The 17,029-nt window shown below is 45.4% G+C and overlaps 1 protein-coding gene and 1 long non-coding RNA gene across 7 annotated transcripts in view; one reads left to right on the top strand and one right to left on the bottom strand.

The window, feature by feature from the left end:
• The window catches only part of CCDC60 (coiled-coil domain containing 60), a 205,289-nt gene that overhangs the window by 44,329 nt on the left and 143,931 nt on the right, over positions 1–17,029 (bottom strand). For all 3 annotated transcript variants that reach the window (XM_008004897.3, XM_008004901.3, XM_008004903.3), the window contains exon 5: positions 11,732–11,839. In XM_008004897.3, coding sequence (XP_008003088.3) covers positions 11,732–11,839 — 108 coding nt within the window. The remainder of the gene's footprint in view (positions 1–11,731; positions 11,840–17,029) is intronic.
• The window catches only part of LOC119623777 (uncharacterized), a 213,796-nt gene that overhangs the window by 104,328 nt on the left and 92,439 nt on the right, over positions 1–17,029 (top strand). The window lies entirely within an intron of this gene.

Genomic DNA, 17,029 nt, shown 5'->3' with positions numbered 1-17,029 from the left:
TGCCCAGGGGGTCCACCATCAGAGACATTTCTGAGAGACACACAGAGAATATTACTGGGTGGGACTGAGGGTGGGGCTGATGAGGGTGGATTGCACAATGAAAATCACTGATTGGAGGTTGACTGGTCAAAAGTTCTCTACGACGCTATGTGCAACACCTTTCTGTGCCTTTTCGCTGTATCATCTCAATCACTATAACCTTGTGATGTAGTCATTGTCATCCCATTTTCAGATGAGAAAACAAACTAAGGGAGTTTAAGTCACTTACTTACAGTGAAATGTATGAAGCGAAAGCTTCAGGGCTCCTCACTTGTATGGGTCCCTCTTCCAGGATCCTGTACCTGATTTTGTATTGTAATTTTGTATTTTTTTTTCTTTTCTTAAAGTGCCCTCTACCCTGTTAAATAAGCTTCAGGCTCCACAAAACCTGGATCCTCCTCTCATGGGTTGGGAATTTTCTGGATAGGAGACTGAAGCCCAGTAAGTTCTGTTGGTGACACACTCGTAATCCCTTACCTGAAATCTGCGGGACCAGATGTGTTGCCAAATTAATGATTTTGGCATTTTGGAAAGGAAACATGCGGCATATTCTATATGTGAACCTAATCCCTCTGAGGGCACTAAGGGGACAGCATCCTGTAACCAAATACATGACTGTTTCTGCAATGGAACACACGGATGTTTACGCTAGGTGGGAGAAATAAAGACCAGAAGTAGCTTCAAGTCAAATGTTGCTACCAACTTAGATTGGCTCCTGTCAGATTTTGCTGCCAAATGAGTTAGGAAAAACTGAGTTTTCAGAGCTTTTAGATTTTGGACTTGTGGCTATGGGGCAGTGGGTCTCTATTGATAAGAGAGCGGGGAGTCTCAACGTGTGATCTCTCAACTACCTTTACATATCTATTGATTGACTGATTGGTCTATCCATCTCTCTGTCCATGTATTTTTCCATCCATTCATCCATCCGCCTATCTCTTTCTTTATCCCCTTTTTCTTTGCAGAAAGAATTTTATATCACAAGGATTCTTTTAATTATTTTTCTAGCTCTCGCCTAGCAGAGAGCAGGAACTTGAAATGAGAAGACGAGCTGGGCTCATGCCTGTAATCCCAGTACTTTGGGAGGCTGAGGCAGGCAGATCAGCTGAGGTGAGGAGTTTCAGACCAGCCTGGCCAACATGGTGAAACCCTGTCTCTACTAAAAACACACAAAAAATTAGCCGGGTGTGGTGGCGCGTGCCTGTAATCTCAGCTGCTCCGGAGGCTAAGGCAGCAGAATCGCTTGAACCTGGGAGGCAGAGGTTCCAGTGAGCCGAGATCGCGCCATTGCACTCCAGTCTGGGGGACAAGAGTGAAACTCCATCTCAAAAAAAAAAAAAAAAAAAAGAGGACAAAGAGAGCTGCTTTGGTTTGGGAGACACTGACAGGGGTCTAGACTTGTTAGGGTGATGAGTGCTGGTGATTGTGGGTGGAAGGGAGGTGCTCAGATATAGAAGGCAAAAGGTGATCAGGATAAACCTAACTTAAGGCTGACTTCTCATGGCATGGAGATCTGAGTAGCAGAATCTGTCATGCGTGTCCGTGTGAAGAGACCACCAAACAGGCTTTGTGTGAGCACCCCACCTGGGTGCAGGCAGGCTGAATCCGAAAAGAGAGTCAGCGAAGGGAGATAAGGGTGGGGCCGTTTTATAGGATTTGGGTAGGTAAAGGAAAATTACAGTCAAAGGGGGGTTGTTGTCTGGTGGGCAGGAGTGGGGGTCACAAGGTGCTCGGTGGGGGAGCTTTTTGAGCCAGGATGAGCCAGGAGAAGGAATTTCACAAGATAATGTCGTCGCTTAAGGCAAGGACTGGCCATTTTCACTTCTTCTGTAGTGGAATGTCATCAGTTAAGGCGGGGCAGGGCGTTTGCGCTTCTTTTGTGATTCTTCAGTTACTTCAGGCCATCTGGGCATATACGTGCAAGTCACGGGGGATGCGATGGCTTGGCTTGGGCTCAGAGGCCTGACAGAATCAAAGGCTTTTCCCAGTCCAAGTAAGGAGTTGGGGGTGTCCTCTCTTCACCAGTGGGATTTTGCTGAAGATCAACCAGCCAATTGCCACCACACAAGAAATGCACACAGACCCAAAGTGGAAGTCGGGCTGGGGAGGTGGGGTGAGAAGGTGCCTCTAAGCTCTTTGTAAGACTTTATGTTTGATTACACAATTAAAAAGCCCTCTGAATAATTAACAGTGAAGCTCATTTAAGTTGGTTCTGCCTGCCTCTCCCCCGAGTAATCAAATTAGGGGATATTTAAAATCCAGCCAGAGGAAGGAGCAATACTTCAGTCCTATAAACAATATTTAAACTAGCGGTGCTTTTGAAGTCTGATTTAAGGTTCACCCACTGGAGGCTTTAGCGTTTTTTTTTTTTTTTTTTTTTCCACTTTGGAGCATTTCTTTCAAGACCACAGGGCTTTTCGCATTTCCCTTTGCTAACGCAGCCCTGCTGAGCCTCCAGCCTTCTTCTTGAAGTTCAAAAGCACCCCCCTTTCCCCTTTTAAAATTAAATCTGGTCCTGGCAAAGCTTTCAAAATCTTAAATATTCAGGTCCAATCAGGAAGATGGAGGTTTTCCACTACTGCTGACTTCCAAGATGACCTGAAATCTATTGCGACTTCAAGCAGCAGGCTAAATGGGTTCAAAATGCAGCAAGATTCTCACAGACCTTAAAAAGCTCGGAGCCTTTGCTCTTGCAAACCCATTGATAAAGAAAAGGCCTGGTTAGACAGAATCGGTCTTTCTGATGTTTCATTTTCAGTAGCGAATAACCCAAAAAGGAAGATCAGTAGGAGAAGGAAGAGAAAAATAAAACCACCTAAGCCGCATCATCCATTGCATACCTTGTGGAGGAGGACAAAGCAGGTTGGTGGTCCTTCCCCTGGCCTGGTGGGGTAAGCGTTAGTGCCATCCACCAAATAGTTCCAGGCCTTCCCTGCTCTCTGAAGGCAAGTGTAAGCACTGTGACTTGCTTTGTTCAAAAATACATGAGTGAAAGTGACATGTGGGACTTTGGGTAGATGATTTAAGAGCTAGTCCTGAAGTCATCAGATTCCCTTTTCTGCCTCGTCGATGGTGAAAGCTTCTATCAGCGTGAGTCCCTGCGTGACTATAGAGACTAGAGCCTCCCTGTTGGACTTGAAAGGTGAGCCAAGGAACACGCTTCTTTTGCCTTAAACTGCTGAGATTTGGGGGTTGTTCATTATGGCACCCCAACTTACTTAGCTCACCCATTTAATATCCTTGTGATTTACTGTCTGTGTGACCTCTGGCAAGTCTCTGAGTATCAGGACCAGAAAAGTGTTATCTTAGTGGTTAAGAGTAAATTTAGATTCACAATTTAGATTGGACCAGCTGTTCGAGTCCTCTGTCTGCCCCGCTGCTTCCTACATGTGCGACTTGGTATAAGTAATTTAGCCTCTCTGAGCCTCACTGTCCTCGTCTGTAAAATGGGGGAATAATAGCAGCTGTGACAAAGGATTGCTGTGAAGATGAAAAGAAATGGGGCTTGTTAAGGGCTTCATGGGTGCGGAGAGCTGAATACAGTTCAGCTATTAACAACAATAACCTTCTCTTTTCAACAGAGATTTACTGTGGCTCAGAGGAGGAGCTGATGGTAGACAACAAGGTACCAGGGCAGATCCTTGGGGGAGATGTAGCTATAATTTTCAGACCATAATTTCCCCCTACTGAAGCTTCCTAAGGGATCCTATTTGCCAGAAATCAAGGGAATAGGGCATTGAGCACTGTCAAATCTCTTGTAACTGTATCCGCCAAGCACATTTTGTTCCAGGCAGCCACTTGAAGATGTCTATCCACAGTGGCAATTCAGAGCAATTTTCTCAAATACTTTGTGCTGTCTTTCTGAACTCCCATCTGGGGTAAAATGTGTGCTTCCCAGGGCGGAAAGCTGTAGGCTAGGTTAGGACATGCTCATGTGTCCCTGATCGAGGGGAAGAGCTGCTGATTCTGCACCAGGGAGGCGGCAGCGGTCAAAGCTCTGGGACTTCCCGGACCAGGTGGCTCCATCCTAACTCCTGAGCGATGATCTGATCCTCCTGCCACATTCTGCCACTCCATAGAGATGTCCCCTGGAGTACCGCAGTGGAGGAGCCATGTAATTAAATCAGTGCAAAGAGGAGAGCGGGGGAAATCAGAGACTTCACTCACATGTCACCTTCCGAGTGAGTCTTTCCTTGATGATCCAATTGAAAACTCCCCTGCCCATCACTGTCACATCACCCATCAATTTCTTCATGACACTTATTGCTATCTCAAAGTATCTCGATTATGGCATGTTCATCATCTGTTGCTTCCCTCACCCCTCTAGCATGGAAGCTCCTGAGAGCAGGGGTGTTATCTGTTTTCTTCACAGCAGTATTCCCACTAGTGCCTGGAAAAGGCAGGTTTGAGGAAAATGAGATTTTCTTGGTTGTGGGGGAGGAGTACTACAAGACAAGGGGAAACTAATTTAAATATAAACAATTTAAATTTTAAAAATGCTATTATGTGTGTTGCTCAGAATGATTGCGACGGTATTTCACAGAAGCAAAAGCTTGGAAAAGACTTAAAGGTCTTGGAATATGGGTTAATTATGTTTCAATACATTTGTTTGCTGATAAACTCCACAGCAGAGGTTCAGATCTGGAGAGATGCTCCTTATACACTAAGGCAAACAGCAAAAGTTTAGTTTCAAAACAATATGTGCAAAACGGCACTGAAATTATTTTATAAAAGAAAATTTCGTTTTATAGGTGATAACATCTCGGTAAGTTGAGTCCCTTTTGTATCCTGGGGCCTCCCAGAAAGTACCACATTGTAATACGATCTTCTTTTCTTGGAAGTGGGGCACCAGATTATTCTCTAAATTAATTAAAGACTTTAGGATTTAGCTACAGAGGAACAACCATTTCGGGGGTGAGGCACCCATACTTTGCAGCAAGGTTACCTGGGTTCAAATCCTGCCTTACCTTTTGCTTGCTATGCAACTTTGAGCAAATTAATTTTCCATGCCTCAGTTTCCTTATTGGTAATTTGGAGTGAGGCTTAACTGAGATAATACACCTAGAGCAATGCTTGCCACAGGAAGCACTCAAGTGCCAGCCATTTTCATCATAAAACAGTAGATGGATTTTGATGTTTGTGTCATATTTGAAACCTCAAAGTGGGACTGGTTGCCTTTTACTCATGTGTGTATTTCTAAAGGAAGGGTGGGTTTTCTGTGCCTGGACAGTCCAGCCCTTGAATGTCTGGCGTCTCTTAAGAGTTAGGATTGCAAGAGTCAGGATTATAAGAATCAGGATTGTAAGCGTAGGGATTACACCCACTTGGTCTCCCCACGAAATAGTGGGCCCAGTGGTGTCTCTCTGGACAGCCTGAAGCAGTAAGACGTAGATAACTGAACTGCCCCTGTGGCACCAGGGGAGAGCACAGGACTCTGGAGACTCCAGCCTGTTGGAACAACTCCTTTGAGGTGTGTGCTCTACCTGCTGGAGGGTTAGTTGGTAACTCCTCACTCCCTTCTTTGGCCAGGGGTCTGGCCTGTTTCTTCCCCACTGCAACTAGGAAAGATGGCCACAGGGGTAGGGGAGGCAGCATTAGAGCTTGTCACATTTCCCCACACCTGATGTCTGTGTCTCTGTAAAGGTCTACTTGTTTCTAGGTAGGTCTTCTGGTTGGTTCTTGGAAAGTTGGTCTCCAATAAGAGTAAAATCAATACAGGTTCACAACCACTTAACCAATTCCAATATCCAAAGAGTCTTTAAACCAAAACAATTTAAATAGCTTATTTGGTAGCAAAGCATGACAAAAACTGATGGGAGGCTATTAGTGGCCTTTTTCTTTTGACCTTTGTTATGCACTTAAGATAAATATTCACTTATTTGATTTCTGCAGAAATATTGTGTTTGATGACAGGCCCCTCTGGGAGTGTGATGTTCTATTTGGGACATGTCTCAATATTCTTTTTTAAAATGCAAAACAAAAACAAACAATAAAAACCCCTCAGAATTCTGAAATGCATTTGGCCCTAAGGGTTTGAATAAATACTTATGGGCATTCATGAAAAAAAATCAGATCCTACTTTGCCTAAAAAGAGGCTTATATCTCTTAGAGAAACGTAATTGGCACATTCATTATTGAAGGCTTGGTTTCAATTTCTATTGTGGACCCGATCATCTTGTCAATTGAAATAAACTCTCTTGTTAGCAGTGGAATTAACAAGGATGCTGAGAAGTGATCATGATAATGTGTTTAAATTGCCACATGATGAAATTGGGAAGTTGAGGAGTTTTTTTTTCTTGATAAAGCAGAGACTCAGATGCAACTCATAATGACATCCTAAAATCTGTCATCCGTCCATTCACCCAAACATCCACCAATCCATCCAAATATGAGATCATCCTGCGACTAACAAAGATCGTTCTTCTGCTTGCAGCACAGTAACTGCCAGCGAGTGAAATTTTGCTGCCTGTAGAAAGCCCTCGTTGAGATATCGAACCACCCCGACTTTCTTGCTACGAAATCTGTAAGGGGGAGGAATTGGGTCTGCAGCTGTCATTATGCCCAATCAAAATGGAGCCTCTGGGATCTAGAGGTCCCCAAGGATGGATATTCCCTTTTGGAAAATGCATGGTGGGTGTCAGGCTCAGGGTGTAAGTGTCAAAATGCTTTAGTAACAGGAGATACTGGTTGCTTGATGATGGAGACTCAGAAAAACACAATCAGGAGAACTGGAGATTTGGTATTACCTTCTTGGGCTCATTACCTGGGTTGTTTATCTTTGCAACTAGGTTTTGGGTGGCATTGTGTAGCCTTTTTCCCCTGTCTGTTTGCATACTTTTCTGTTCACCTAGTGAACATAGATCTCACCTGTTGGTAAAATTCTGCTCAGAAGTTCCTTTCTTTCCTAGCCTTCAGTCTCAATGATACTGATAATCATACACCTAGCTTCTCTTTAAAATAAGGATTTTTACCTTTTATAGCTCTTCCTTAATGAACATTCATTGTGTTCCCAGATATTAGGCTAAAGGCTCTATGGACTTGATTTTGCTTAATTCTTACAATAACTCTTCTGAGGCAGAAACGCATTTGACAGATGAAGAAACAGAGGGCCAGAGATGTCAAGTGACTTGCCCAAGGTCACACAGCTTTTAAGTGGCAGAGCTTTGACTCATCTTGGTTCATCTGATGCTAAACCCTTTCCTCTTTATCACTCTAATCCCTCTGGGTTTAAAAAATGCCCTTGAAGATTTGGGGAAATTCACACTGCTGCATAAGGGTGAAACGTCATAAATGGGGATTAAATGTTGAAGAGAAGAGCTCTTTCTGCTTTCTTATAACTAAAAAGGTGTTTTCTTATACTTTATAGGGAACTTAAACTGCCCCCCAGATTCATAATTTTAAAAAATGAATCCCAAACAGTGATGTGCTGGAGCTAGCTCATACTGGCTCACAAGAACGGATTCTGTACATCTCTTCCCAACTCCAAGTTCAGTGACATCATGTTGGGAAGATTGAAATCAGCCACGGTGGGAGTATTTACACCGTGGAAATTGGCATTGTCACAAATTGTGGTTCTTCACCTCCTAGAGAACTGGTTGTTAAAACATTTACCAGCATTGTCATTGACCCTAAACTGAAATGCCCACCAGGAAGAAATGGTCAACTAGAAAAAAACAAACCCCAACAAATACTGTGACTTCCTATGTGAATCTTCCTGGACTGCATTTTTTACCTCAGGTGGCCAGGTCTGGTTCAGGTGCTGATTTTATAGAGCTGGGCATCCTCGGAGTGCTGATAGAATTCTGCCACTGCAAGTCGTGGTAGAACATCTGCTACTCTCAATGTGACCACTATGTCTTTTTACTGCAGTTAACAATTTTTGGTGACGTTCTGAGCACATTTCTAAAACCAACCAAAAGAAAGGGACATGGCCCCTTTTCTCTGCTCAATCCAAATTCTACATGATGTTCTTTTCTCAGTTTTGGAGAAAGGGTCACCACATGTAGGAGGCAAAATGTGGCTGTTGGTGGTGTGCTCAGGGAGACGGAATGCTGTCAGGAACCCACTGGCCCAGAGGCCTTTTTCTTAGAATGTAAGCCATCAACCAAGGAAAAAGAAGAAGAAGATGGTGCTTTTACCTAGTGATTCTCATTCCCGGAATCCAGCTAATAGAAACATTTGCAACTGGGCATAAAAGATATGTGTAAGGGGCCAGGTGCGGTGGCTCATGCCTGTAATCCTAGCACTTTGGGAGGCCGAGGCAGGTGGATCACGAGGTCAGAAGTTCGAGACCAGCTTGGCCAACATGGTGAAACCCTGTCTCCACTAAAAATACAAAAAATTAGCTGGGCGTGGTGGCGGGCGCCTGTAATCCCAGCCAGTTGGGAGGCTGAGGCAGGAGAATGGCATGAACCCGGGAGGCGGAGGTTGCGGTGAGCTCAGATCACGCCACTGCACTCCAGCCTGGGCGACAGAGCGAGACTCCATCTCAAAAAAAAAACAAAACCAAAACAAAAACAAAAACAGAACAAAAACAAAACAAAAACAAAAACAAAAACAGAACAAAAACAAAACAAAACAAAAACAAAAAACAAAACAAGATATGTGTAAGGATATTCCACGCAGTACTACTTGAAATGTCAAAAATTTGTAAATGACCTCAGTGTCTGTTAATAAAGAAATGGTGTATACTTCATCCGTACAATAGAATATTCTGCTGCTGTTGAAAGAATGTGTAAACCTGTGTATACCATCATGGAAAGATGCCCATGAGTCATTGTAAAAGGGGGAAAATCATGTAGAGAACAATATGCAGATATGATCCTATTTCTGTTAAAAAATGTAACTGTATATGTTTATAAAAGGAAGGCATTAGAAAGATTTGGAAGGATATATCATAGACTTTTAAAAGGAGTTTTTTTTTTTTAAAGGGGATTTCAGGGAGGGAATAAAGGTTTTCATATTTTATATACTTATACATTTTTTGAAAGATTTCTATAAGCCTAAATTGTGTTCACTTATTACTTGAGCAGTTTTATTTTAGAGAAAAATAAATAGCCTTTAATCCCAGCTACTTGGGATGCTGAGGCAGGAGGATTGCTTGAGGCCATGAGCTAGACACCAGCCTGGGCAGCATAGCAAGACACCATCTCTAAAAAACTTAAAAAACAATTAGCCAGGTACGGTGGCAGGTGCGGCAGCATTCACCTGTAGTACTAGCTATCTGGGAGGCTGAGGCAGGAGGATTGCTTGAGCCCAGGAGTTCAAGGCTGTGGTGAGCTATGACTGTGCCACTGTGCTCTAGCCTGGGCAACAGAGCAAGACCCTCATCTCTTTAAAAAAAAAAAAAAAAAAGAAGGCTTGAAAAATGTTTTTAGGCTGTGGTTTTCAAAGAAATTCTGGAAGCCACAAGACATTTTGGAAATAACTAGGGGTCGGGCGCGGTGGCTCACACCTGTAATCCCAGCACTTTGGGAGGCCAAGGCGGGTGGATCACGAGGTCAGGAAATCGAGACCACGGCGAAACCCCGTCTCTACTAAAAATACAAAAAAATTAGCTGGGCGTGTTGGCGGGCGCCTGTAGTCCCAGCTGCTCCGGAGGCTGAGGCAAGAGAATGGCGTGAACCCGGGAGGTGGAGCTTTCAGTGAGCCGAGATCGCGCCACTGCACTCCAGCCTGGGCAACAGAGCGAGACTCCATCTCAAAAAAAAAAAAAAAAAAAGGGAAATAGCTAGGGTGCCACGGTGGAGACAGAAGTAAGTTGGAGGGGTCCCAGGTCTCCCAGACTCCCAAACCTTTTGCTTCATGAAGAAGTTCCATTTAGAAAAGTCTCTCTTACATTATAGGGGCTTCTGTCTTTCAAAAATGAGTGTCTGGTGCTTAAAAAAATAAAGCCTGTCAACTGCTTGTATCAAAAGAGACTATAGTTTTAAAATTATCCCAACGGAAAACACTGAATTGATTGGAGTTACTGATCTACCAACGGATGCTTGATTTATATTGCTGGTTGCATTTGAGGTTAGTTTCTCTGGGTCCTGGTGTAAGAGATGACTTGGGGGTGGAGGAGATCTAGGGGATGGGTAATAAATGTCTTCAAGAGGAAAGAGTTAATTAAGACTTATGTTTGGCCAGGCGCAGTGGCTCACGCCTGTAATCCCAATACTTTGGGAGGCTGTGGGGGTGTGGATCACGAGGTCAAGAGATTGAGACCCTCCTGGCCAACCTGGTGAAACCCCGTCTCTACTAAAAATACAAAAATTAGCTGGGCATGGTGGCACACACCTGTAGTCCCAGCTACTTGGGAGGCTGAGGTAGGAGAATCGCTTGAACCTGGGAGATGGAGGTTGCAGTGAGCCAAGATTGCGTCACTGCACTCTGGCCTGGCAACAGAGCGAGACTCCATTAAAAAAAAAAAAAAAAGACTCAGGTTTTGGGAAGAGGAAGACTGGATCCGCCTGGGAGGCAGGACTATGAGTGGGCATGGGTTAGCACCGGGAGTGGGGAACTATTTTATTTAACTCAGCCTGTTATTTTCACAGGGAAAATCTGATTCTTCGAGTCAGGGTTCTTTACTTTTGTTTGTCCCCTTCTTGCGAACAACCTGACTCTTCTTAAAGAACCAATGCCTTTACATGTCTGTCTGTTTTTTGTTCTGCCCTGTGTGTACAATGCTGTTCCTGCAACAGTGGCCTCCAAGCTTTTGCATGAGCTCTCTCCTCTGGTGGGGACATCTAACGCTTCTCTTGACCTAGACAACATGTTCTGGAGCTTCTGCCTGTACAAACCGAGTAGCTCCAGGGAACCGAATACCAAATATTCCCTTGGATCCAAGTGAAGAAGTAGCCACCAATGTAAATTAAACAACAAAAAGACCAAAGCAAAACAAAAGACAACCTTGAAAGAAAGGATAAAAATAAAAACAAGGCCGGGCGCGGTGGCTCAAGCCTGTAATCCCAGCACTTTGGGAGGCCGAGACGGGCGGATCACAAGGTCAGGAGATCAAGACCATCCTGGCTAACCCGGTGAAACCCCGTCTCTACTAAAAAATACAAAAATCTAGCCGGGAGAGGTGGCGGGCGCCTGTAGTCCCAGCTACTCGGGAGTCTCGAGGCAGGAGAATGGCGTGAACCCGGGAGGCGGAGCTTGCAGTGAGCTGAGATCCGGCCACTGCACTCCAGCCTGGGCGAGAGAGCGAAACTCCGCCTCAAAAAAAAAAATAAAAAAATAAAAAATAAAAAATAAAAATAAAAAATAAAAACAAAAAGAAAAGAGAGATTAAAAGGGAGGGAAAGGAGGAGGAAAAGGAAGAAGACTAAGAATAGTGTTAGGGAGACACGGTCCAAGAAGAGAGTTGGGGAGCAGTCGAGCTGTGGATCCAGTGATGTGCTTCCAGAGCCTGCCAATTTCTGTGGTGTAAATACTCCCATGTGGCTGGCTGATTTCAAGCTACCCGTGTGATGTCACTGAATGTGGAGTTGGGAAGAGATGTGGGAAGGAGATGCACAGAACGGGCTCCCACGAATCTGCAGAAGCTGTCTCTAGTTCTCCCCTGTTCAGATCCCACAGAGCACATAGAAGAGCTCCTAAAACAGCCTACCCACCAAAACGGCAAAGGGAGTGGAAGAACATACAGGAATCTCTTCCCCACTGCCCAGCCTACTGCTAGTCTAAGACAAGGTGAAGGGCTGAGGCGTACTTTGGGTTCCAACAGGTGATCACAGGCTTCATGGTGTGGTGGGTGTGGTCGATAGTCAGGGCCTCCAGAAGCCAGTGGAGAGCACACAGCTGGCGGAAGAGGGGCTCACTGCAAACACAGAGAGAGGGAACACAGTGGGATCCTGTTAGAACAACATTCTTCGCAAAAATAGCCATCAAAATAGTAGCGGTACTTGCTCCCGGTGAGGGAGTGGGCACCATGCTCCAGGCATGCGTAAGTATTTTGCATGTATCATCTCATTTGGCCTTTGCAATGGGCCCATGAGATATTCTTTAGCCCATTTTACAGATGAAGAATCAGAGGCTCACAGGACTTAAGGAAGTTGTGCCAGGTCACCAGGCCAGTAGGGGATAGAGCCCATTTGGAATGAGATTATCCAATGCCAGTTACTGAGAATTTGTGTATGTAGCAGGGAGAGAAACAAGGAAGGGTCCCCCAGCTGGAAGTCTTGACTCAGGCAAATGAGAGGCTTCAAGGGAGTCAGCATCCTATGTATGTCCAATTGTTACTCTGATAAAAGTACAATAAATAAGAGTGTGTAAAAAGTCTGGAAACAGCGTAACAGGGAAACTAGTGTGTTAATTGTTCTTTCACCCCAGATTAAAAATTGGATGCATTGCTTTACGTTTATGAGTCCTTTGCCTGAAAATGTAGCTGGGATTTGAAGAAAAACACATAGAGCATATTACTTGCAAATGTTCAGTGAAACACTGTTTACAAATATGTCTCAGGCTAGGAATGATGGCGCATGTGTGTGATCCCAGCACTTCGGGAGGCTGAGGCGGATGGGTTGCTTGAGCTCAGGAGTTCAAGACCAGTGTACAAAAAATACAAAAATGAGCTGGGTGTGGCGGCATGCACCTGTGATCCCTGCTACTCGGGAGGCTGACGTAAGAGGATCGCTTGAGCCAGGGCGGTCAAGGCGGTAGTGAGCCAAGGTCATGCCACTGCCTGCCAGCCTGGGTGACAGAGTGAGACTGTCTTAAACAACAACCACCACATATGTTTCACCTACATTTTCTGAGTTTTTGGACACTTTGTATTAAACACCTACAAGGAGGCAGGTATTGACGGGCGTTTTATACACATTATTTAATTCTTCCAACAACGTGCTGGAGTATGAATTATCATGCACATTTTAGAGAAGCAGAGAGTGAGGCTCAGAGGGCTGCAATCACTTTGCTCAAGGTCACAGAGCATGTTGGTGACTGAGATGGTTCTCAGTATCTCCTTTAAAGCTCACAATGAGGCCGGGCGCGGTGGCTCACACCTGTAATCCCAGCACTTTGGGAAGCTGAGGCGGGCAGATTCCTAGGTCAGGAGTTCAAGACCAGCCTCGCCAACATGGTGAAACCCTCATCTCTACTAAAAATACAAAAATTAGCTGGGTGTGGTGGCGGGCGCCTGTAATCCCAGCTGCTCGGGAGGTTAAGGCAGGAGAATTGCTTGAGCCTGGGAGGCGGAGGTGGCAGTGAGCTGAAATCATGCCACTGTACTCTAGCCTGGGTGACAAAGCAAGACTTCATCTTGGAAAAAAAAAAAAGCTCACAACAACCCTATAGGTAATATACGGCCCCCACCTCCTCTTTACAGTGGGGGATGGGAGGCTCAGAGAGGGGCAATGAGTGACTTGAGGTCACACTGCTAGGATTAGTGAGAATTTGAACCAGTGTCAGTTTGACTCCATGTCTGTGCTCTCACAGGCCTGGGCTCTGAGGAGGTGCTGATGAAGCCGATGCAGTGGGCACCCCGAGAGCGAGGTCAGGAGAGGGTTAACCCACTGCCTGCCTTTTTTCCTGGAAACAAGGTGGAGTCCTGGCCAGCCACCCCTCTCCCCACAAGATTTCTCCTCTTGCGCTAATGGGCCAGATGCCTCCATTAAGAATCTGTGTAATTGCTCTTCTCTGAAACTGCATCCTGCCCTCATCAACACTCCCCAGGGTTCCTAGGCCTGGTGTTTTCAGGGGCAGGAAGGTATCTCTGCTCTCTGTTTCCAGGAAGGCACCACTTCAGAAGGTGATACCCAATCCCTGGGCTCAAGCGTGGAGCTGGCCCAGGGTTATCCCGGCTAATCCCTTGAGAGGCAGGCATTTTTCTCAGCTTGAAGCAGGCAGCCCTGCCCTTCCCCACCCCCTCACCTCTGTGTACTAGGGTGACTGTATCCACCAGGTCTTTGGAAAACTACGGTGAGAAACTCTTTCCTTTCTTCCCTGGAGTCTTTTCCTTCCACAAATTATTTACTAAGCACCTACTATTCCTTTACTTCTAATTTAAAGGACTTGTGAGCCTACAGTCTTTTCCATTTTTTTATTAAATAAAACTTTTTTTTAAGAGACAGGCTCTCATTCTATCACCAGACTGCAGCCTCCGAGTCCTGGGCTCAAGTGATCCTCCTGCCTCAGTTTCCAGAGTAGCTGGGACTGCAGACACGCATCACCATGCCCAGCTAATTTTTAATTTTTTTTTTTGTAGAGATGGGGTCTTCCTACGTTGCCCAGGCTTGTGTCAAACTCCTGGCCTCCAGCGATCCTCCTGCCTTTGCCTCCCAAAGCTCTGGGATTAGGGGTATGAGCTATTGCACCTGACCCCTTTTCAATTACTGTCTCTTTCTTCTCTCTTAACACCTTTTTGGGCCCCACAGGTGACAGAATTTTGGTAGGTCTGGGCACATAGGACCTGTCCAGCATTTAGCAATGGCAGCAGCTAGCTGTACCACATGCCTGGCAGTGGGCCATGAGCACCTCACTACACCCTCCCCATAACCCTAGGAGGTTGCGAGAGGCTGGGGCAGAGGCCTATGGGTTCTTCTGCTTTGCAACTTGGAGCCCCTGCAGACCTGGGCTTTGGGATATGTGGGGTGGGGAGGGAAATAAACAAAGGAAATGAATTGGTGAGATGGGGTCTACTTGGTCACAAGGTGGTGGAGGGGATGTGGGAAATGTGAGCATCAGATTCATTTCTGCAGATGACAAGAAGAGATACAAACCTGACCCTCTCCCTCTCTTGCTTAAAAATCTTCAAACTTCCTAAATAATTTGTAATTGGCTGAATTGTGGACATCCCAGATTCATTTGTTGAAGCTCTAACCCCTGTACCTCAGGGTGTGACCGTGTTCGTAGATGGTACCTTAAAGAGGGGCTTCACTGAAAAATGAAGCCATTATGGTGGTCCCTAATCTAATCTGACCGGTGTCCTTATAAGAGGAGGAAATTTGGACGCACAAAGAGACACCAGGGCTGTGAGCACTGAGAAAAAGACCATGTGAGGACACAGAGAAGAGAGGGAGAGAGCGATCCTCCAACCTCGAGAGGGTTGGGAGAAACCAACCCTGACAGCACCTTGATCTTGGGCTGTCAGCCTCCAGAACTGTGAGAAAAGACATTTCTGTTCTTTAAGTCACCCAGTCTAGTAGTTTACTATGGCAGCCCCAGCAAACTAATGCTCTGACACACATGAGGCCCTGTCTGCCTCTCCAGCCTTGAGTTGCCCCGCCTGTTCCTTGTGCTACCATCTGCAGCCTGGCAAAAATCCACTCAGTCGTTCAAGCTCAGCATGCTCGCTCTTTGCACCGTCCAGGTTAAACTTCTAGCTTTGCCATCTACTGGCCCTGTGGCCTTGGCCAAATTACTTAACTTCTTTGAGCCTCAGTTTTCTTATCTGTAAAATGGAGGTAATTGCAGTACCTCTCTTAAAAGGTGAGAGTGAGGGTGAGGTGACATGCTTAGCACTGTTCCCTGCTCCTGGTACATGTTCCTGTTCCTCTTCCTTCTCGACTCTCAGTGATTGGGCTTCAGCTCTCATCTCCATCCGGAAGCCTTCCTTGATTGCTGTAGGTCTGGGCTGGGCTCACTCGAAGGAGGTTCTAAAGCATCCCCATCCCTACAGTGTGTCCTCCTTGTCCTCACCTTTGGGTTCCTGCTCTACTGTAACTACCTGTTTACTGGACTCTCCAGCCCTTGGGCCTACAACCTGCAGAGTCTTGTCCACCACAGGGTGCTCTGTGCTGAGCACAGAGTAAGCTCAATAGATTTCCAGTTACTGATGGAAAATGGTGGGAATGAATTGGTTCAGATCTGATATTTTCTGAACTGATAACTTGAGCACAATTCCTTTTTTTTTTCTTCCTTTTTTTTGGAGACAGGATCTCACTCTGTTGCCCAGGATGGAGTGCAGTGGTGTGATCTTGGCTCACTGCAGCCTCTGCATCCTGGGCACAAGTGATCCTCCTACTTCAGTCTCCTGAGTAGCTGGGACTATAGGCATGTGCCACCTGCCCAGATGGTTTTTGTGTTTTGTAGAGATGGAGTTTTGCCATGTTGCCCGGACTGGTCTCAAACTCCTGGGCTCAATGCCTCGGTTTCCCAAAGTGCTGGGATTACAGATGTGAGCCACTGCACCTCGAGCACAATTCTTATATACAGAACCACTGAGATAATAAAGAGTAGTAACAAAAACAACAACAACAGAACAACAAAGTAATAGTAATGGTGAATACTTCCCGTAAGAGTCCTTACTGTATGCCAGACACTGTTTTAAGTGCCCAATATCCATTAACTAATTTCATTCTTATAAAATCCTGTGAAGAAGGTACTATTATTATCCCCGTTTTGCAGATGAGGACACTGGGGCATAAAGGGCCATGTGACTTATCCAAGGTCACAAAAGGCAGCAAATGGCAGAGCTGGAATGTGAGCCCAGGCAGTCTGGCTTCCGAATTCATGCTCTTAATGACAGTGTGGATGTTGTCTCTTGTTAGAGGGTAGAGACTCCCTTTTCATCAGAATAGGGTTTCATCTGATAGATCTGGTCCTTTTTCTCCGTTTATAAAAAGTGCCCTAAACCTGATGATTGCTCGTCGAATCTGCAGTGAAAAAAAAGTCCCCAGAAGCATGCTTGATAGAAATCAGTCTTTTCTCATAATGATCATGTGTCAGGTCATAGCATAGTATCTTGGAATTTATCAAATTAAAAGAGAGAACATTGACTTTTTAAAATGCAGGGCATAGGAGGTGAAAATGCTGAGCGGGGATCCACAAAGCCTGCTTCCGAAGTCCCTGAGCTCCGAACTCCGGGCGAGTGCCAGCGGTCAGCACACCTGAATAGCTCACCCTATTAAAACTGCTGTACCAACCAGAATCCCAGTGGGCATAAACATCTCTGAGAAGAAAACTTTTTTTTTCTTTTACTAAGAGAAATTGGAAAATGCATTCAAAGCCATTCCAAGCACCCCACGCTGATAGCCAAGGGCAAATCTGGACACAGGTTGCAGGCATTGCA

Source organism: Chlorocebus sabaeus, chromosome 11, assembly GCF_047675955.1.
Source record: "Chlorocebus sabaeus isolate Y175 chromosome 11, mChlSab1.0.hap1, whole genome shotgun sequence".
NCBI classification, from domain to species: domain Eukaryota; kingdom Metazoa; phylum Chordata; class Mammalia; order Primates; family Cercopithecidae; genus Chlorocebus; species Chlorocebus sabaeus.
This window is presented reverse-complemented; position numbering and strand designations above follow the sequence as displayed.